Below are 23116 nucleotides of genomic sequence, written 5' to 3' on the forward strand. Positions count from 1 at the left end.
AAATTATGCGAGCTAAACATATATATATATATATATACAGTGCCTTGCGAAAGTATTCGGCCCCCTTGAACTTTGCGACCTTTTGCCACATTTCAGGCTTCAAACATAAAGATATAAAACTGTATTTTTTTGTGAAGAATCATCAAGTGGGACACAATCATGAAGTGGAACGACATTTATTGGATATTTCAAACTTTTTTAACAAATCAAAAACTGAAAAATTGGGTGTGCAAAATTATTCAGCCCCCTTAAGTTAATACTTTGTAGTGCCACCTTTTGCTGCGATGTCTATCAGTTTTGCACATCAAGAGACTGAATTTTTTTCCCAGCTCAAGCTCAGTGAGGTTGGATGGAGAGCATTTGTGAACAGCAGTTTTCAGTTCTTTCCACAGATTCTCGATTGGATTCAGGTCTGGACTTTGACTTGGCCATTCTAACACCTGGATATGTTTATTTTTGAACCATTCCATTGTAGATTTTGCTTTATGTTTTGGATCAGTCTTGTTGGAAGACAAATCTCCGTCTCAGTCTCAGGTCTTTTGCAGACTCCATCAGGTTTTCTTCCAGAATGGTCCTGTATTTGGCTCCATCCATCTTCCCATCAATTTTAACCATCTTCCCTGTCCCTGCTGAAGAAAAGCAGGCCCAAACCATGATGCTGCCACCACCATGTTTGACAGTGGGCATGGTGTGTTCAGGGTGATGAGCTGTGTTGATTTTACGCCAAACATAACGTTTTGCATTGTTGCCAAAAAGTTCAATTTTGGTTTCATCTGACCAGAGCACCTTCTTCCACATGTTTGGTGTGTCTCCCAGGTGGCTTGTGGCAAACTTTAAACGACACTTTTTATGGATATCTTTAAGAAATGGCTTTCTTCTTGCCACTCTTCCATAAAGATTTGTGCAATATACGACTGATTGTTGTCCTATGGACAGAGTCTCCCACCTCAGCTGTAGATCTCTGCAGTTCATCCAGAGTGATCATGGGCCTCTTGGCTGCATCTCTGATCAGTCTTCTCCTTGTATGAGCTGAAAGTTTAGAGAGGACGGCCAGGTCTTGGTAGATTTGCAGTGGTCTGATACTCCTTCCATTTCAATATTATTGCTTGCACAGTGCTCCTTGGGATGTTTAAAGCTTGGGAAATATTTTTGTATCCAAATCCGGCTTTAAACTTCTTCACAACCGTATCTCGGACCTGCCTGGTGTGTTCCTTGTTCTTCATGATGCTCTCTGCGCTTTTAACGGACCTCTGAGACTATCACAGTGCAGGTGCATTTATACGGAGACTTGATTACACACAGGTGGATTGTATTTATCATCATTAGTCATTTAGGTCAACATTGGATCATTCAGAGATCCCCACTGAACTTCTGGAGAGAGTTTGCTGCACTGAAAGTAAAGGGGCTGAATAATTTTGCACGCCCAATTTTTCAGTTTTTGATTTGTTAAAAAAGTTTGAAATATCCAATAAATGGTGTTCCACTTCATGATTGTGTCCCACTTGTTGTTGATTCTTCACAAAAAAATACAGTTTTATATCTTTATGTTTGAAGCCTGAAATGTGGCAAAAGGTCGCAAAGTTCAAGGGGGCGAATACTTTCGCAAGGCACTGTATACATTTAAAATCATTCAAGAGGTTTTTTTATTGAGTACTAGTGTTACTTTCCCCACTTCAAGAAAAACATATATTTTTTTAAATGTAATTTTGTCCTTGAAACATATAATTGCATTCATTCCTATGGAGTGCCAATAGACGGGTGGCTTCAAAGTCTCTCAATGGCCAATACCTAGCATCAGCAATCCAGGGTTTATAAACTCCTTTTTCAGGACCCTGTCTTTCAAAGATAATTTGTAAAAATCCAGATAATTTCACAGATCTTCATTGTAAAGGGTTTAAACACTGTTTCCCATGCTTGTTCAATGAACCATAAACAATTAATGAACTTACACCTGTGGAACGGTCATTAAGACCGTACAGACGGTAGGCATTTAAGGTCACAGTTATGAAAGCTTAGGATACTAAAGAGGCCTTTCTACTGACTCTGAAAAACACCAAAAGAAATATGCCCAGGGTCCCTGCTCATCTGCGTGAACGTGCCTTGGGCATGCTGCAATGACGCATGAGGACTGCAGCTGTGGCCAGGGCAATAAATTGCAATGTCCGTACTGTGAGATGCCTAAGACAGCACTACAGGGAGACAGGACAGACAGCTGATCGTCCTCGCAGTGGCAGACCACATGTAACAACACCTGCACAGAATCGGTACATCCGAACATCACACCTGCGGGACAGGTACAGGATGGCAACAACAACTGCCCAGGTTACACCAGAAATGCACAATCCCTCCATCAGTGCTCAGACTGTCCTCAATAGGCTGAGAGAGGCTGGTCAGAGGGCTTGTAGGACTGTTGTAATGCAGGTCCTCACCAGACATCACCGGCAACAACGTTGCCTATGAGCACAAACCCACCGTCGCTGGACCAGACAGGACGGGCAAAAAGTGCTCTTCAATGACGAGTTGTAGTTTTGTCTCACCAGGGGTGATGGTCGGATTCGCATTTATCGTCGAAGGAATGAACATTACACCAAGGCCTGCACTCTGGCGGAATCGATTTGGAGGTGGAGGGTCTGTCATGGTCTGGGGCGGCATCACAGCATCATCGGACTGAGCTTTTTGTCATTGCAGGTAATCTCAATGCTGTGCGCTACAGGGAAGCCATCCTCCTCCCTCATGTGGTACCCTTCCTGCAGGCTCATTCTCGCATGACAATGCAGCCATACTGCTCGCTCTGTACGTGATTTCCTACAAGACAGGAATGTAAGTGTTCTGCCATGGCCAGCGAAGAGCCCGGATCTCAATCCCATTGAGCACATCTGGGACCTGTTGGACTGGAGGGTGAGGGCTAGGGCCATTCCCCCCAGAAATGTCTGGGAACTTGCAGGTGCCTTGGTGGAAGAGTGGGGTAACATATCACAGCAAGAACTGGCAAATCTGGAGCAGTCCATGAGGAGGAGATGCACTGCAGTACTTAATGCAGCTGTTGGCCACACCAGATACTGACTGTTACTTTTAATTTTGACCCCCCCCCCCCCCCTCTTTGTTCAGGGACACATTATTCAATTTCTGTTAGTCACATGTCTGTGGAACTTGTTCAGTTTATGTCTCAGTTGTTGAATCTTATGTTCATACAAATATTTACATATGTTAAGTTTGCTGAAAATAAACGCAGTTGACAGTGAGAGGAAGTTTATTTTTTTGCTGAGGTTATATGTCATTATATTGAACCAATGATTTATCTATTCACTAGATGACTGACCGAGGACACTGTGTTGATGCCACCGTGCCTCAGTCTTGGCACTCCCCCACCAGTGTAAAAAATACATTAATAAAACCCATAAAACCTAGCAGTCAAACAGGGAAATGGTTCCAATATTTTTTCCACCTTTCATTTTTCCCATAGGGGATTTTAGAAACACTTTAAAATATGGGCTGTTTTTCGTGTAGGCTCATGCTGGCGTGACGTTTTGATTACCGTGTAAATCTCTGTGTTTGCTTGTATAGAGTGTCGTACCCCATCAGAACCCAAAATATATGTTTGTTAACAAGGCAATACATGTAAACATTTTGGGGGGGGGGGGGGGGGGGGGGGGCAGGTGGTTAGAGAGTTGGGCCAGTAACCGTATAGGTTGCTAGATCGAATCCCCGAGTTGACAAGGTAAAACATCTGTTGTTCTGCCCCTGAACAAGGAGGTTAACTCACTGTTCCCCGGTAGACTGTCATTGTAAAGAAGAATTTGTTCTTAACCGACTTGCCTAGTTTAATAAAGGTTAAAAATGTCATTCCCCACGAATGTTGAAGCGCTCCCCTTGGGCCAATTGAGATATTGCATGCGACTAACACATTTCTGTGCATTACTACAGCTTCCGCCTTGGGCCAATCAGTGATTGTTTTAAATGCCGGATCTCTATGGCAAGACGCAGCATTCACCCAGGTTTCATCAAAATCGGGCCAGTGCTGTATGAGATATCGCGTGTAACTAAAGTACTTATGGATGGAGAAAGATTCACAGTCCCCTCCCCGATTTCATCGTGGGGGCAACAAACACTGTATAGCCTCAAAACATGGTTAAAACTATCATTTTGATATCGTGGAGGGTCAGTCCTTGCATCTATTAATTTGAAAGTTCTCAAGGCCCATCAAAACTGAGGCGGGTTGTGTCTTTGTTATTGTTTCAGTTAAAGACTCTAGCTTTAACAGTAGGCCTATTCAAACAGTTGTTGGAAGTACATCTGATCATGTCTTCATACAGGGGAATTTATTTGAGTCATGGATTGTAATGAAGTGTGCATCTGTTTTCTCTTCCACTGAAAATGTTTTCTATTTTATTTCATTTATTTGTATTACAATAATACATCGATACAAAATATGAATGAATACAAGTATACTTAAATAATTTACAAAGGACAGTTGAGTTAGTCCTAGGGGGTATTATAACACGTAACAACACTAAGACCTTCAGCGCCAATAAGACAGAAACGTTGGATGAGGGGTGGGGCTACATCGGACATCATATTCGCGCTCGTCAGAAGGTCATCGCTACCAGTGAGGAAGAGGCGAACGAAAGGGTCAACTTTCGTCAAATTTTGTCCAAGCGGTAATAAGCAGACCGCCTGCATTTCCGATTTTGGGACAACGACTCCAATTGTAGGGGCGGAAACAAAACCATATTATTATACAGTGTCGCTAACGGAAAATTACGGCACGTGGGGGCGGGTTACCGAACATTTTTTTGTGTAACACTGATGGTACATAAGCAGGTAGTATGATAACTTGCAGGTCAATGTTGCGGTGGGTTACCGGGAGTTTAGGGCATATTAGTCTGCATGTTAATTAAGAGTAGATCGGGGCATTTTATCTTGTTATATGTCAGGCAGTTATTGAATGAGATGTCTGATGCCTACAGTCTAGATAGCGCACGTCATAGACTTTAAGCTACTTGCAATACAATTGTGTTTCATAAGGAATTTAGTTGTCGGGATTGTCTTTAATTGACTTAGACATATCTTAGTCGTGTGTCATCAATTTCTTGGTCTATGCTTTGTCATAATATGCCGAATAACGGTTATGAAATAAAGGTTTTCGTCACATTTAGCGTATGTGTAAATTGGAGTGATATTATCTGTTTAGTAATAGTAGCATAATAGGCCATATCGTAATTGAAATTGTTTGGTGGGAGTTAAAGACTACTAGCCTACAAGTTAAAATGGGAGTGGGGTCCGAAAATGCAGCATCCACCACCAAACTATCCATTCGTCATGGGGTATGCAAAGAGGAGACGAATATCGCTCTGAAAGCACCCTTAAACGTAGAGGGTATGTTACCAAAGAAAGTGGGGCACGTGACTGCAGAAAGAGCCACCTGGGGTCGCCGCATTGAGTTTGTCCTTGCATCGGTGGGGTACGCGGTTGGACTTGGGAACGTGTGGCGGTTTCCATACCTCTGCTACAGGAGCGGTGGAGGTAAGCACATGTAGGCTATTGTTGAGTCTTTGGGTCCATCATCTATAAAATACTGTCAGAACAACGGAAGGAGAGGGGTAATGTCAATAATCTAGATTTAAAGTGTGTGCGTTCCATACTGCTATTATGCATAAATCAGATCCTGAACATGTGGAAATGTAAATACAGAATTTTGGTTTGTTTAATTTATAAACCAGTCTAATTACTGAACCAGTTTAGGCACATGCCATATGTTTGCAACCCTGTAGGCTAACCTTCATGAGCCACATGTGAGTGCCTTTGGTTGAACAATGGCCTCAAACAGAGATTAGTGTTTTCACAATTAAACAAGGACTTGCTTTCAGAATAAAGATAATGTATTCATTGTTTAACCCATTACAGTCAAAGCCCTGTCTAACTGAGGCTTAGACTTTTATCACATTTTTTTTTTTTACATGTATTTAACTGCTTATTTTTGTCACTAAACAGTCTCCATATTAACTTCCGTAATTGTTTCCAACTGGTACCGGTGAACATACAGACAAGTCTTGGGAGGTCTGTAGGTGTCCTAGAGCAAAACAACCAACAAGTTTGTGAGAGTCATCTTTCCATAGAAGGGTAATAGTTTGTTGGCCAAACCGTTCGGCTGCTACAGACGATTTTGTGAGAAGACTGTTTTTTGGGATGTCTCATGGTCTGACAAACACTGCTCTAGCTCTGTCACCTTTCACTGCAGATGTGTGAAGTGCAACATTGGCGGATACAGTGGATTGAGACGCATCCAATGTAAAAAAAACAACATATTTCTAGCTAAAACTGACACATTTTTATGGGGATTTTTTAAAATGATGCTAATTATATTTCAGCAGGAGCACAGATGTCGACTTTTATTGATGTTGGATGTTTGTTTCTAGATGGATGTATGCCATTTGACCCACTTCGTGCTGATCTAGTCTTACTTGCAGGTCTAATCTTACTTGCAGGTCTAATCTTACTTGCAGGTCTAATCTTACTTGCAGGTCTAATCTTACTTGCAGGTCTTACTTGCAGATCTAATCTTACTTGCATGTCTTTAGAATAGGATTTAGCTAAACTACGCCAAGGCTACGCCAGGTTGGAATTAACTTTGATGTTATGAAGTGGACTTCTTGAAAGAGCCAAGAGGCAATTCTTCCCCCATGTTACTATGTACATTTTTTGGGGAGAAGAAACCAATGGTTGTAATCCAGTATGACTCACTGCACCACCCTCACTTTTTAGACTTCTGATCTATGAGTTGAAAATGTGCCACAAAAGAGATTTTGAAAAGTTAGTTCTTGGCCAACCGGTTGGGGTTTTCCTGTTTTTGCAACAACAACAACAAAAAACCTTGAACATAACTGACAGTAATTAACAAGGTGGTAAAGGTCCTGAAACAAGACACACATAAGTACATCAGAAGAAGTATGTTCCATGCTGAAAATGAACCGCTAGGTAAATTATTATGATAGTTAACTATAAGTGTGAGGAGGACACAAATACACAACGATGACCAAGCAATTTGTTTCAATGGCATCACTGGTTTTATATTTGTTTAATGTCATTTACTTTGCATTGCTTTGGCTTGTCTGGCACAGTTGATATCTAGCTGAGATGAAGTCCAATCAAGAATGACACAGCAAAACAACAAAAACCTCAACAACAGACACTGATGATTGTGTTCTGTTGTATTTCCCTGTTTATAGTTTATTCGATCCCCGTTATCTTTTGCCGAAGCAGCAGCATCCTGGGGTCCACACAAACATGACAAGTAACAAAACACAGCTACACTGATAGACAAGGACAGTCACAGAAATGTAAAATGCAATGATATACAACAACAAAAAATAGTACATACAATACAACAACAAATATTGTGTAATGTGTGTGTGTGTGTGTGTGTGCGTGTCCCCTCACTGTCCCCACAATTCCATTAAATGTTGTTTAATTGTTTTTAATGGTAATTTTGTTGTTTGCTTGAGTAATTGGAGATGGAAGGGAGTTCCATGCTAACATGGCCGTGTATAGAACTGTACGTTGTCGTGAATTCATTTTGAACTTGGGGATTGTGAAGAGACCCCTGTTTGTGTGTCTGAGCTGAATGTTATTTGATTATGCAAACTACAAGAGAATCAGTTAATCTCTCGTAAACCCTCAAAAATGAAAGACTGGCATGCATGTTGTTGATGTTAGTTCTGTAAGTGCAGTAAAGGGCAAGGCGTGCTACTCTGTTTTGAGCCAGCTTTCTTTGCTGCACTTGACCATATTGCCGGACAGTAATCAAGATGGGACAAGACCAGAGCCTGAACAACTAGTACAGTTGATTTGTGTCAAACGCAGAATATCTTTTTATAACAGACATACTCCTCCTCATCTTCACAACAACGTTGTCAATATGGCTTAGCCATGATAACTGGTCTCACCCTTTATACACAACTCCAGTTGAGGTTTCGGTCTTAGAAAATGTTTTGAACCAAATACATTGCTTATCATTTTAGATGTATTTAAGACCATGTTATTTTTAATCACCCACTCTGATACTGACTGGAACTCTGTTAACATCCCACACACTATCAAGCATTTCACACACATGATCTAGATACTGACTTAGCACTTGGTGGCCAATAGCAACACCCTAAAACAATAGGCCTTAATAGGTGACGCTGCAACCATAACACTTGACATGGTACTCCCACCGGCTTTGGTCTTTGTCATGGTAGCAACGTAGGCTACAATTTATTTTCAAGAAAACCCTCTCAAAATCAAACGGAGCTCTTTCGTTCCACGTTCAGCATGCGTTGCCCTCTTCTGCCTTGCCATGGGGTTTCCAATAGCTTCACTAACCCCAAAGTCAAAGTTCAGGGATGGTGTCTTTGTGTTTATAAACCTTGCCACGGACCTCACTGTATAACAGAAAGGTGCTACCTTGACAGACAAGTCACACTGGTTTGCTCAGGCACTAAATTAGCAGGCACTAAATTCCTCTGTCATTCATTCACATCCCAGATTATGTACAGTGCCTTGCGAAAGTATTCGGCCCCCTTGAACTTTGCGACCTTTTGCCACATTTCAGGCTTCAAACATAAAGATATAAAACTGTATTTTTTTGTGAAGAATCAACAACAAGTGGGACACAATCATGAAGTGGAACGACATTTATTGGATATTTCTAACTTTTTTTTAACAAATCAAAAACTGAAAAATTGGGCGTGCAAAATTATTCAGCCCCCTTAAGTTAATACTTTGTAGCGCCACCTTTTGCTGCGATTACAGGTGGAAGTCGCTTGGGGTATGTCTCTATCAGTTTTGCACATCGAGAGACTGAAAATTATTCCCATTCCTCCTTGCAAAACAGCTCGAGCTCAGTGAGGTTGGATGGAGAGCATTTGTGAACAGCAGTTTTCAGTTCTTTCCACAGATTCTCGATTGGATTCAGGTCTGGACTTTGACTTGGCCATTCTAACACCTGGATATGTTTATTTTTGAACCATTCCATTGTAGATTTTGCTTTATGTTTTGGATCATTGTCTTGTTGGAAGACAAATCTCCGTCTCAGTCTCAGGTCTTTTGCAGACTCCATCAGGTTTTCTTCCAGAATGGTCCTGTATTTGGCTCCATCCATCTTCCCATCAATTTTAACCATCTTCCCTGTCCCTGCTGAAGAAAAGCAGGCCCAAACCATGATACTGCCACCACCATGTTTGACAGTGGGCATGGTGTGTTCAGGGTGATGAGCTGTGTTGCTTTTACGCCAAACATAACGTTTTGCATTGTTGCCAAAAAGTTAAATTTTGGTTTCATCTGACCAGAGCTCCTTCTTCCACATGTTTGGTGTGTCTCCCAGGTGGCTTGTGGCAAACTTTAAACGACACTTTTTATGGATATCTTTAAGAAATGGCTTTCTTCTTGCCACTCTTCCATAAAGGCCAGATTTGTGCAATATACAAGTGATTGTTGTCCTATGGACAGAGTCTCCCACCTCAGCTGTAGATCTCTGCAGTTCATCCAGAGTGATCATGGGCCTCTTGGCTGCATCTCTGATCAGTCTTCTCCTTGTATGAGCTGAAAGTTTAGAGGGACGGCCAGGTCTTGGTAGATTTGCAGTGGTCTGATACTCCTTCCATTTCAATATTATCGCTTGCACAGTGCTCCTTGGGATGTTTAAAGCTCGGGAAATCTTTTTGTACCAAATCCGGCTTTAAACTTCTTCACAACAGTATCTCGGACCTGCCTGGTGTGTTCCTTGTTCTTCATGATGCTCTCTGTGCTTTTAACGGACCTCTGAGACTATCACAGTGCAGGTGCATTTATACGGAGACTTGATTACACACAGGTGGATTGGATTTATCATCATTAGTCATTTAGGTCAACATTGGATCATTCAGAGATCCTCACTGAACTTCTGGAGAGAGTTTGCTGCACTGAAAGTAAAGGGGCTGAATAATTTTGCACGCCCAATTTTTCAGTTTTTGATTTGTTAAAAAAGTTAGAAATATCCAATAAATGTCGTTCCACTTCATGATTGTGTCCCACTTGTTGTTGATTCTTCACAAAAAAATACAGTTTTATATCTTTATGTTTGAAGCCTGAAATGTGGCAAAAGGTCGCAAAGTTCAAGGGGGCCGAATACTTTCGCAAGGCACTGTAGCAGACATGAGGGTCTCTTGATGAGGGAGCCCTCTTGGTCTAATGGTCAAGACGGGGATTTCTCTTACGTGAGACCAGTGTTCAGAGGAGGTCAGAGGAGGGGGTTGAATGTAGCGGCCATGAGTCGGGCTCGTGATGAGGTAGCCCTGTCTGCGACTTCAAAATCAGATCACACCCGTCAAAATTACAATGAGGAGCCTGTATCTCATTCCCTCACCGGAGGGCTTGAAACAAGTATACTGCTGTAATGACTATCCTAGTTGTAACATAGGGAAATTAGACACTGTCATTATAGTAAGACACCATGTGTTGTCTATTCATCCTTCTTAGTGTTTAGCTAGTTGTCATATGGGAGAACCTCCCGAAAGGACAACCATCTCTGCAGCACTACACCAATCAGGCCTTTATGGTAGTGGCCAGACGGAAGCCACTCCTCAGTAAAAGGCATATGACAGCCCACTTGGAGTTTGCCTAAAGGCTCTCAGACCATGAGAAACAAAATTCTCTGGTCTGATGAAACCAAAATTGAACTATTTGGCATGTTGGTGGCAGCATCATGCTGTGGGGATATTTGGCAGCGGCAGGGACTGGGAGACTAGTCCATATCGAGGAAAAGATGAACGGAGCAAAGTACAGAGAGATTCTTGATGAAAACCTGCTCCAGAGCACTCGGGACCTCAGACTGGGTTGAACCTTCTAATAGGACAATGACCCTAAGCACACAGCCAAGACAACGCAGGAGTGGTTTCAGGACAAGTCTGAATGTCCTTGAGTGGCCCAGCCAGAGCACAGACTTGAACCTGATCTAACATCTCTGGAGGAATAAACAGTTACATCAATTTTAGAATAAGGCTATAAAACGTAACAAAATGTGGAAAAAGTCAAGGGGTGTGAGTACTTTCTGAAAGAACTGTATAGTGTATTTACTGTCATCTGATATGATTTCTAGCCTAGTCCTTTGTCTTCTCTAAACTAATGATCACTTCTGGTTAATTTTTCTAACAGGTTTTGTCTACGAGACCGGAATAGACTTTCATAGCATCTTAGAACTTAAGCAGCAGGTTAGGAGAATTAGGTGAAGGTTAGGAAAAGGGTTAGGGTTAGCTAAAATGCTCTCCTAACCTGCTACGAAAAGTCACTTCCGGTCGTAGCTGTTCTTTGTCTAGTCACAACCGTGGAACAGATTCACGGTCGTCTGTAATGACTCACAAATTAATCAAGAAAATGATTTTACTGTTCTTATATTACTAATCTATTTGTGTCCTTCACTTCCTTCTTTTAGGTGCCTTCCTCATTCCTTACTTTCTCATGCTGTTTCTGTGTGGAATCCCCCTGCTCTTCATGGAGTTTGCCATTGGGCAGTATACCCGACTGGGACCAGTGCACGCTCTAGCCAAAATCTGCCCCTTGTTCAAAGGTGAGTGATATCCACAGTCCTATTGTTTACCAAGGCCTCACATTCTATGCAATGACAGCCACAGGCTGGTTTTATTAAGCATTTAGCTACCATTTCCTGTTTTTAGTCAACGTGGAACAGTCCAGCAAAGAGGCAATGGTGTTTTAATAAGTGCATACAAACAGTAGGCCTACTTGGCAGAGGTAAAGGGATTAACACATGGAGGCTCAGTTTGCCATTGTTCAAAAGGGGAAGGGATAAATAAACTGTCTTATCAGGTTCCGGTGTCACTCAACATTGTGCATGGTTACATGCACCCGGTAATGCGATTATAGTCTGGTCAGATTTAATAAAATAGTTTGATTACACCGATTTCCCTAATAATCCTGTTTACACGGACACATCTGAAATCAAGCTACCTGATGGCACTCTGATAAATGCAGAATAAATGTTCTACCACAGAGACCATGTTATTTTTGGGAAGCATATTTGATTCTGAGTTCAGACATGTAAAGTTTGTATGCGAAAACTACTTCTAAGATTCATACAGTGCCTTCAGAAAGTATTCCTATCCCTTGACTTATTCCACATTTTGTTGTGCTATTGAAAATGGATTCAATCATTTTTTTCCTTCATCAATCTACACAAAATACCCCATAATGACAAAGTGAAAACATGTTGGACATTTTTGCAAATGTATTGAAAATGAAATATCAAAGAGCTTTCCAACATTTGTCCATTTTATTATTTTCAAAATTATTCAAGCTCTGTCAAATTGGTTATTGATCATTGCTAGACAACCATTTTCGGGTCTTGTTATAGATTTTCAAGAGGATTTAGGTCAAAACTGTAACTCGGCCACTTGGGACATTCACTGTCTTCTTGGTATGCAACTCCAGTGTAGATTTGGCCTTGGGTTTTAGGTTATTGTCCTACTGAAAGGTGAATTCATCTCCCAGTATCTGGTGGAAAGCAGACTGAACCAGGCTTTCCTCTAAGAGTTTGCTTGTTCTTAGCTCCTTTCCGTTTTGTTTTTTTATCCTGAAAAATTCCCCAGTCCTTTAACGATTACAAGCATACCAATAACATGATGCAGCCACTACTATGCTTGAAAATGGGGAGAGTGGTACTCAGTAATGTGTTGTATTGGTTTTACCCCAAACGTAACACTTTGTATTCAGGACAAAAAGTGAATTGCTTTGCCACTTTTTTGCAGTAATATTTGTGCCTTGTTGCAAACAGGATGCATGTTTTGGAATATTTGTATTCTGTACAGACTTCCTTCTTTTCACTCTGTCAATTAGGTTAGTGTTGTAGAGTAACTACAATGTTGTTGATCTCCCCCCCCCCCTCAGTTTAATGGCTGAGATATGAGAAACTATGTAACTGTTTTAAAGTCACACCATTGGCCTCATGAGCAGTTTCTTTACTCTCCGGCAACTGAGTTAAGGATGCCTGTATCTTTTTAGTGACTGAGTGTATTGATACACCATCCAAAGTGCAATCAATAACTTCACCATGCTCAAAGGGATATTCAGTGTCTTTTACATCTTTACCCATCTACCAATAGATGGTGACAAACAAGGGAGTCCACACGTTGGCAGTTAAGGAGTAACAAAAATATTTATTAATAAATAACTAACCAAGTATAAAATTACAAAGGAAAACTAACCTGTGATGTGTGAAAGTAGGCATGTGAGGGATGTAATGGAGATGCATGGACGAAGGTAAAATGTGTGTAAGTGTTGAAGGGTGCACCTAATCAAAAAACATAATCAACCAGATCACAAAGCAAAATGGTGCTGGTGTAGAGAGAGAGCCATGACTGGGCACCAGGAACTTTTATCTCCTAGTTGATCCCAAACACAGGTGCAACTTGTCACCTTAACAACCCAGTCAGCTCCAGTTGTCCCCAATCTGCAAATAAAAGCAGAAACACAGAGAACGTGGCAGGGAGCGTGAGGGGGGAGTAACACCCCCTCCCATAAAAATTGGGGACTAACGAAACCCCGAAAACAAAACCCACAATTACAATTGATCAAAAAACATAAATAATAAAGGTTCAGACACAAAATACTATAATACCATAAAGGTAAGAGGCCCACCAGGTGCCCATGACACCAAACCAATTGACCCCCCCCATCCAACCTCCGCCACGGAAGCAACAATTTAAGAGAAAGAAATGGAGACCGGGTGACAGGAGAGCAGAAGCCAGAGCAACGGGAAGGACAAAATAAACACTGTACAGACCGCCAACCGAAAAGAAAAACAAACGCAACAAAGATTGACTAAAGTGGTGCACAGGAAAGCGCATCAGCCACCACATTATCTACACCTTTTACATGTCGTACATCCAAATGGAACGCCTGCAGGAACAAACATCAGCGCATAATCCTGCGATTTTCCTGTGCAGGAAAGTAAGGGGGTTGTGGTCAGTGTTAACCACAATAGGGACCACACCCAACCCCACATATACCTCAAAATGCTGCAACGCCCAGATTAAGGCAAGGGCCTCCTTCTCCTCCACTGAATAATTCAACTGATAGCTGTTAAACTTTCAGGAGAAATGGCTAACAGGATGTTCAACACCCCCTTCATCTGTTTGAAGCAACACGGCACCTGCCTCCACATTACTGGCATCCACATATAGGCTGAAAGGCAGTTCCAATCGTGGGGCAGCCAACACAGGGTCAGAGCTAAGAAGCAGTTTCACATTTTCAAAAGCACTCTGACAGCAGGAAGACCAGATGAAATCAGCCCTCTTCAATAGATCAGAGGTGCTACAACTGTGGAGCAGTTGCAGCAAAATACCCAGCCATACCTAGGAAGCATTGCAGCTCCTTCTTGGTGGTGGAAACCGATCGATAGCGGCCACTTTAGCCCGCACCAGGAGAACAAGACCCTGCCCGACCACTCTGCCGAGGTAGATCACTGTTGCCTGGGGAATCTCACATTTGGCTAAGTTCCCAGTGAGACAGGCCTCAGCCAAACGCTCAGAGTCTGTATCCGCACCAGATGTCGCTCCCAAGTGTCACTATAAACAACCACATCATCTAGATAAACAGCACAGCCTTCAAGGCCAGAGATCACCCTATTCATAAGACGCTGAAACGTAGCAGGAGCGTTGCGTATGACTCATGTCTGTATAGGAGAAAAGACCTGAAGGAGTAATAAAAGCAGATATTTCACAAGCTTTTGATGACAAAGGCCAGTAACCCTTCAGCAAATCAAACTTGCTGACAAACCGGGCAGCACCAACCTGATCAACACAATCTTCCATCCGTGGGAGTGGCTAACAGTCCGGTTTTGTCACACTAACCTTACGGTAGTCAGTGCAAAATCTAAGAGAACCATCTGGCTTGCTCACCAAGAGACACGGGGAGGCCTAACTGGAGAATGATGGTACAGCAATATCATTAACTAGCATGTACTCAATCCAAGTGACGTAGCTTCTCCAATGAGACACAATAAAAACGTTGTTTAATGGGGACAACAATCCCAACAATATCATGCACTACCAAATGTGTACGAGAAGGTGTCAGCAAACAGACAAACTCAGTGATCAAATCAGTTAACTCTGCTTGACAATCATCAGACATGTGACCCAACAAACCCAACAACAAAAAGTTTGCAAGGGACTCTGAATTCATCAACCTACCCTGCAAAATACCATCAGAGCCCGGCACCCCCTCACCATCACACTATGTGGAGTGGTTGACCTCAGATCAACTGATTCCACCAAAAGAAGAGGACTAACCACGTCAGTATTAGCACACAGTTCTGATTTAGCAAATTCAGAAGAGAAACGAGCGCAACTCGCCGGTCAAACAACCTTTTCAGCCTCACCTGAGAGGATGCTAGTTTCTCTTTAGTCATTTCACAAGCTACATACAACCTGTGTCGGAAACTGCTAACATATGACAAAACATTTTGGGGAGGCTCAACCACCTTCCAATCCTCCTTTTAATACAGCAAGGGGACCACACAGTATGCCCAAAAACAAGGTCATTAGGACTGAACCCAGTGCTCTCTTGTGATACTTCTTTAACAGCGAGTAGCAACCAGGGTAACCCCTCTTTCCATTCACGTTCTAATTCAGTGCAGTACGCACGTAGCATTGACTTCAAAGTCTGATTAAAAACGCTCAAGGCCCCCTTGACTCTGCGCATGATAAGAACTGGCCTGATTATGTTTTATACGCAATTGTCGCAAGACTTGTGCAAATATGTGCGAAGTGAAGTTGGAACCCTGATCGCTCTGAATCACCTTAGGTGTTCAAGAAATTGAGATGAACTGTGACAAGCCTTCACAACAGACTTAGAGATAATGTTGCGAAGTGGATAGGCTGCAGGATGTCTTGTAGTCTGACACATCACAGTTAACATGTAGGTGCTACCAGCTTTAGAATAGGGTAAGGGTCCAACACAATAAATAATCAAATGCTCAAATGGCTGGCCTGTAACAGGAATAGGTTGTAGCGGGACTGGCCTTAACATCTGATTAGGCTTCCCAGTCAGCTGACGAGGCCACAAAATTCGATCATAGGGCTTAGTAAAACCTAAGTGACCAGAAACGTCATGAGACGTTTTCAAAACTAGATCTCAAAGCTTAGAAGGAACAATGGTGTCACCCACAAAACCTTTGCTGTGAGGCATTCATTTCCTCACCAACAACTGCTCTTGAATGTAGTAACCCTGGGCAGCACTCCTTACCACTTCAACCGGAGGTACTTGATCAAATAAACCTTTTTAAGGTAGGATCAGTGGACTACTCCATTACAAGATCACTACAGGACATAGGCAAAGGTAAATCATTTAACGGATTATCAAACTGTTCGCCAATGTGTTGTGTAAGTTTAGTTTTGACCGTAGTGTCAGCACGGCTCATAGCACGAGTCACGGCGCATGCAGAGAATACCTCCGGGAATCTCTGTACATTTTCATCGATAATCCCTACATGGGATGGGTATAAGAAACCACCAGAGGAGACACGACTACCGGCTAAGTTGTTACCCAAAATCATATCACCTTTCTGCAACGTTCTGAAACGCTATCTATACGCTTCAGGGACCAACTCGTAAGCATGCAGGACAGCAACCTTTTACGTAATCGGCACTATCTGTAGCGCTAAGAGATGAGTGAGCCTTACCGGTCAAAACACACTGTAGCATCAAAGTACGGTCTGCATCAGGCCAAGCCCGAGCGTCTGTTCAAATAACGTAAAAAATAGCTCAGGATCCTTTTCAAAAAAATTTTAGGCAACAACTGGAGATTAATAGCAACATCAAAAGGCGGAGAACGACCAAGGGAAGAGTGTCCCATTGGGGAGCTCGAATAGTCTTTCTCAAAAGAAAATTCGCCTAAAAGCTTGCCTTCTCTGACAAGTTCTAACCGCTGATGTTGCAACCGCAGTTTAGCTTGTTCCGTATCCTGCTTCAAACTTTCCAGATCTTTGTCACGTTGTAGCTGCAATAAAAGCAACTCCTTTTTCTGCTCAAATGTCAAACCAGCACTGGACACAATTTGGAACATCCAATACAGCTGGACGAGGCCCTTCTTTGCGAGGCATTGGAAAACCTCCCTGGTCTTTTGTGGTTGAATCTGTGGTTGAAATTCACTGCTCGACTGAGTGACCTTACAATTATCTGTATGTGTGGGTTATAGAGATGAGGTAGTCATTCAAAAATCATGTTGAACTAAATTATTGCACACAGTGAGTCCCTGCAACTTATGTGACTTGTTAAGCACATTTTTACTCCTGATCTTATTTAGGCTTGCCTTAACAAAGGGGTTGAATACTTGACTCATTTCAGCTTTTCATTTTCATAAAATGTGCAAAACTTAATTCCATTTTCACATTATGCCGTATTGTGTGTAGACCAGTTACAAAAACCTCTCAATTTAATCCATTTTAATTTCAGGTTGTAACACAACAAAATGTGGAAAAAGTCGAGGGGTGTGAATACTTTGAGGGCATTCAGTTGTGCCGAACGCACTTCACTCGCGCTAAAGAGGGAGGCTCGCTCGGCTGGTGCTAGCACATGCGCAGATCAAATAGCTGTAACGCCTATTGTAAGGTGTTTACTTGTTCTAATTATTTGAAAGGTTGCTCAGAACCAGGTGTTTTAATTGCCGTATTCTTAAATTTTGACTTTACGCCGATTTTTAAGTTAAGGTATATGTGACTTTTGCATAATCTGCCTACTGACAATCTGTTTTAATATCAAATTATTACTGTGCAAGTAATCGTACTCCGACAAGGCTCAAAATTGGGTCTTAAAAATATGCTACACCTTTTGTTGACATCAGTTATTTACACATTATGCATTGGACGGATAGCCTACTGGGTTTGGACTTCACAGAATAAAATATTAGAAAATGAATGCAGTCAACTCCCACTCATGAGTATTTACACTATACCATGCATGCAGTAACAATGTGTAGCCCACTTGTTAGTGTAGTGATCAATAATATTTAACAATCTACAATTGATAGACCTGACTAACTCCATTTGATATTAATTTGTCCTTTATTTCTGAACTGTTGGGAGAGGCCTGTAAGTAAGCATTTCACTGTTAGTCTATACCTGTTGTTAACGAAGCATGTGACAAATACAATTTGATGTGATTTATAGTAAAACCACGTGCATTCAAGTATTGTGCATTTTTAGCTGACTAAGATCAAGGAATGGTCATGAGAAGCGAATGCAAAACGCAAGTATTATTTAATAATGTTGTAGAATGAATGGATTCACAAAGGCATAAAGCTTAAGATACAGAGCAATACTGACATTTAACATAGCAAAGAATGTACAAAGAGATGCCTACTAGGCCTGAGGCCTAGAAGTCTAGGAAATGAGAATTGATCATACAACCTTCCTCCATGGACAGTTTACAGGATAAGAGGGCGAACAACAGACCTTCATTCCATTTATACCAGTTCTGACTTGTTTGTATTCAAAATCAAATTGTTGACCATACCAAAGGTAATAAAACTAAGATATCAGATTAAACCAGCCAACATCCTCTAGGAAGGGAGTCACATCTACACTATATATACACCAAAGTATATGGACACCCCTTTTGTGGACCCGTTGCTGACAGGTGTATAAAATCAAGCATATAGCCATGCAATCTCCATATACTAACATTGTCAGTAGAATGGCCTTACTGAAGAGCTCAGTGGATTTCAATGTGGCACCGTCAGAGGATGCCAACTTTCCAACAAGTTAGTTCATCAAATTTCTGCCCTGCTAGAGCTGCTTCGGTCAACTGTAAGTGCTGTTATTATGAAGTGGAAGTATTTTTGAGCAACAACGGCTTAGCTGTGAAGTGGTAGGCCACACAAGCTCACAGAAAGGGACTGCAGAGTGCTGAAGTGCGTAGCACGTAAAAATTGTCGGTCCTTGGTTGCAACACTCCCACTACCGAGTTCCAAAATGCCTCTGGAAGCAACGTCCGCACAAGAACGGTTCGTCGGGAGCTTCATGAAATGGGTTTCCATTGCCGAGCAGCCTCACATAAGCTTAAGTTCACCATGCACAATGCCAAGTGTCGGCTGGAGGGGTGTAAAGCTCACCACCATTGGACTGGAGCAGTGGAAACGCGTTCTCTGGAGTGATGAATCACGCTTCACCATCTGGCAGTCCAACGGACAAATCTGGGTTTGGCGGTTTCGGTGGAAAAGGTATAATAGTTTGTGCTAGGCCCCTTAGTGCCAGTGAAGGGAAATCTTAATGCTATAGCATACAATTACATTCTAGATGATTCTGTGCTTCAAACTTTGTAGCAACAGTTTGGGAAAGGCCCTTTCCTGTTTCAGCATGACAATACCCCCATGCACAAAGCGAGGTCCATACAGAAATGGTTTGTCGAGATTGGTGTGGAAGAACTTGACTGGCCTGCACAGAGCCCTGACCTCAACCCCATCGAACACCTTTTGGATGTATTGGAACGGTGACTGCGAGCCAGGCGTAATCGCCCAACATCAGTGTCAGACCTCACTAATGCTCTTGTGGCTGAATGGAAGCAAGTCCCTGCAGCAATATTCCAACATCTAGTGGGAAGCCTTCCCAGAAGAGTGGAGCCAAGAGTGGAGCCTTTTTTATAGTATCAAAGTGGGGACCAACTCCATATTAATGCACATATTTGAGAATGGATGTTCGACGAGCAGGTGTCCACATACTTTTGGTATGTAGTGTATGTGTGATAACCCAAGGGGGTGGGCTGGGAACACTTGCATATTCATCAGTCTGTTCCATGTCCATTTTTTGCCTAACCACACATAATCTAGTTCCCAACCCATATCTCCACAGATGGCCAGGTTAGGAGTCAGTTTGTGCACACCAAGAAAGCAGTGGATTACTCTGTTTTGAACATTGTAACAATTACACTTGCTTCATGACAAATCATTCAAATTTAGTGTTTTTATTTGTTCATTATGGTTTGGCCTTTTTGAATTACAGGGATGTGTACTTGATCTGGGTTGTGACTCTGAAAGCACTCATTTGTCATTTTGCTGGACTGTGGTAATAGGAGCACATTATCCTGAGAACCGCCTGTGTCTGCTTGTTTAATCAATTATGTGCATTGTATTGAGTGTGATTGATATTTTATTGAATATACAATTCTGTCTGTCACAAAACCAAATGATTTCAGATTTGTTGTTGGCTGAGATCTTGTACAATGTCAATTTTAGTACCTCAATTAGTCTCCAATTATTTGGCCCTGCTTTTCTGGAAGGGTTATTTTGATTGAAATTTAATCAGTGGGGGCTTTTGATTTGAGCTGACGCGCACACATGTTCAGTACATTCTGAATAACAGCAGCCAATTCAAATCTAAATTTGGAATCAAGTATGGGTGATTCAGCATGTTCTTGATATCCACAATATTTCTCTTGATCGAAATTCACATTGTTTTCATGAGCACCTCTTAGAACCCCCCCCCCCCCACCCTTAACACATCTAATTAGCTTAGGATCAGTGGCTCTAAACAAATGTCTTCAGTGTTTTACTTATCACATGAGAGATGAGAGCATAGTATGTTCTCTTTCTAGTGTCCGCTGCAGGGCACTATTTTCCATCTAAGTTAAAGATTTCAAACTTTCTGCCTGGATCTTGTTCTGCAGTCCTTTCTAAATAGTGAGTTGTATTTTGTTTAATTCATACTCAATTCTTTTTACATTTTTTTTTTTTTTACTCAAGTTCCTTTTGAACACCGACTGGCCTCTGACTACAGAACACTAGCAGTCACGTAATGCTCCCTCCAATGTACAAGAGCCCAGCCATTAACATGCGAATGGCCTCTGACTACAGAACACTAGCAGTCACGTAATGCTCCCTCCAATGTACAAGAGCCCAGCCATTAACATCCGAATGGCCTCTGACTACAGAACACTAGCAGTCACGTAATGCTCCCTCCAATGTACAAGAGCCCAGCCATCAACATCCATTGACTCTTGGGGTTGAATCAATAAGGTCACGTGTTCTAACTAAAGACTTTTCTCCATAGTTTTTATCTCCTCAAAGACAGAGATAGTCTACCCGGTCAAAGCGTATGGTTCCGTCCCTTGATTTATCGCTCATTTCAGACTGGTAATGGCTCTGTGCTAAGCAGGGGACAAAAGCAGGTAGTTCTTTCTGTATATTTTTTGGGTTGATATTACTATGCCACACTGTGATACACATCGCTCCTCTGTTAAATAAAAACAATGTAAACACTGGACTGATGTCCTACAGTGTAATTACTTAATAGTATATGAATGTATCATGGTAAAATCTTCTCCTATTCCTCTCATGACCCACCATTGTATATTTATGTGGGTTGTATTTGTAATGTGATTTGTAATGTGATTTTGGGGGTTGAGCTTGGATACAGAATGCAGCACATTCCTATTAATTCGTAATGTGATTCTATTACAAATCCCATTCCACTCCACATGGCATTGATGAATTTATCATACACCAAACTCATAAGCTCACATTCTATACAACTACGTCTGATGGTTTTCTTCCGTTTCACGACAGCTAAAACTAAGCTGACGGCTCTTCTTCTGCAAAAAGCTTTATTGCTTCTAAAAACCTTCTGGTTTAGGGGCATATTTAAAAATATATATATATTATTATTAAAAAGACAAAGCTTTGCTTTGTTTTCTATTTTGAGCGGCCTTGTATGTACTGTGTTTTGGCTGATTGTCTGTCTGGTATCCTGGTGTCCCTGAGATGTCATCTAATTCGTCAGAGGGTTTGGGTTTGAGTGGGGGGTGTTTACTCCTATGGGGACCGGGAGGGGCTCAGCTTACCTGATTGCTGCTAGCAACGACTGATAACATTTTGTGTTTTGCTTTGGAATTAATCATTTTTTTGGTTGTGTGTCCATTTCCTTGTTTAAGTATGTTTTGTGTGGATTTATATACACAAACAAAACAATGATTTATTTTATTACCAGATGGAACCAGTTCTTCTTAATCATAAGAACCTGTGTCCATTTTGTTGTTGGCGGTATCACAGGCATGTCAGGTGACTTCACCATGACTTAGCTTTACAGGTGCAGTAGCAGAATCTACACAGGGAAACTTTGGTCATGAAAAGGTTCAGTTTAACACAATGGGTTAATATTTGAATAATAGATGTACGTGTAGCATTGGATCAGAAGAGCTTTTGTTTCTGAAATCATAAACCCTGCCAATTAGTTTAATGGCTGGCAAGATTAGCCCAAAAATGTGTTGCAATAGTAAAAGACAGAGATAGTATCAATGCTGCAGTGAAAGATTGAGATCGGCTACATGACTACAGCATGTGTTAGGGGCAAGGTCAAGCTTACTTTATATTCGTAAACGGAGGTATTTGCTTTTATCTGCTTTTTCTTAGTAATTACCTGACAAAATAATTCTTACAGTAACTGAACATCTAGAGGTCGATCCATGACTTACAATTCACATAATGTAAATACATAAAATTTCGCAATTCATAAAATGTTCTAATGTTTTGTACTACTCCTACTGAATTCTCCCTCGTCGGCAGTATTGCAGCCCTGGGTTGTTATTAAACTCGTTTTGACAGGGAGAACGCAAACAACATTACGCCACTCTGGGTGTGTTTGACAAGCCAATAGAGGAGACCATCCCCTTAATTAGTGGTGTGAAGGGAAAGCGCGAACTAGGATGGATGAAAGGAAAGGAGGCTTATGGTGTGCAGTAGTTCCAACTGATCCTGGAGGTCAGTAGGGTTATATTGGGTTGAGAGGTGTGTTCTAGTCGACCCACCCTCCATATTGTCCACAGCATTCCATTATTCTTTCTCTGCGAACAATGCCAATATACACTGAGTGTACAAAACAGTAGGAATACCTTCCTAATATTGAGTTGCACCCCCTTTTGCCCTCAGAACATCCTCAATTTGTCGGGGCATGGACTCTAAAAGGTTTCGAAAGAGTTCCACAGGGATGCTGGCCCATGTTGACTCCATTGCTTCCCACAGGTGTATCAAGTTGGCTGGATGTCCTTTGAGGTGTGGACCATTCTTGATACACACGGGAAACTGTTGCGTGTGAAAA

General features: G+C 41.8%; 1 protein-coding gene across 1 annotated transcript in view; it reads left to right on the forward strand.

The window, feature by feature from the left end:
• Nucleotides 1–4521: 4521 nt before the first annotated feature.
• Nucleotides 4522–23116, forward strand: part of LOC110536105 (sodium- and chloride-dependent GABA transporter ine) — a 50723-nt gene continuing 32128 nt past the window's right edge. The window contains exons 1-2 of the mRNA XM_021621662.3: nucleotides 4522–5523; nucleotides 11450–11584. Of these exons, the coding sequence (XP_021477337.3) occupies nucleotides 5268–5523; nucleotides 11450–11584 (391 nt within the window). The 5' untranslated portion in view covers nucleotides 4522–5267. The remainder of the gene's footprint in view (nucleotides 5524–11449; nucleotides 11585–23116) is intronic.

Source organism: Oncorhynchus mykiss, chromosome 11 (genome assembly GCF_057628025.1).
Source record: "Oncorhynchus mykiss isolate SJ-2025 chromosome 11, ASM5762802v1, whole genome shotgun sequence".
Classification (NCBI taxonomy): Eukaryota; Metazoa; Chordata; class Actinopteri; order Salmoniformes; family Salmonidae; genus Oncorhynchus; species Oncorhynchus mykiss.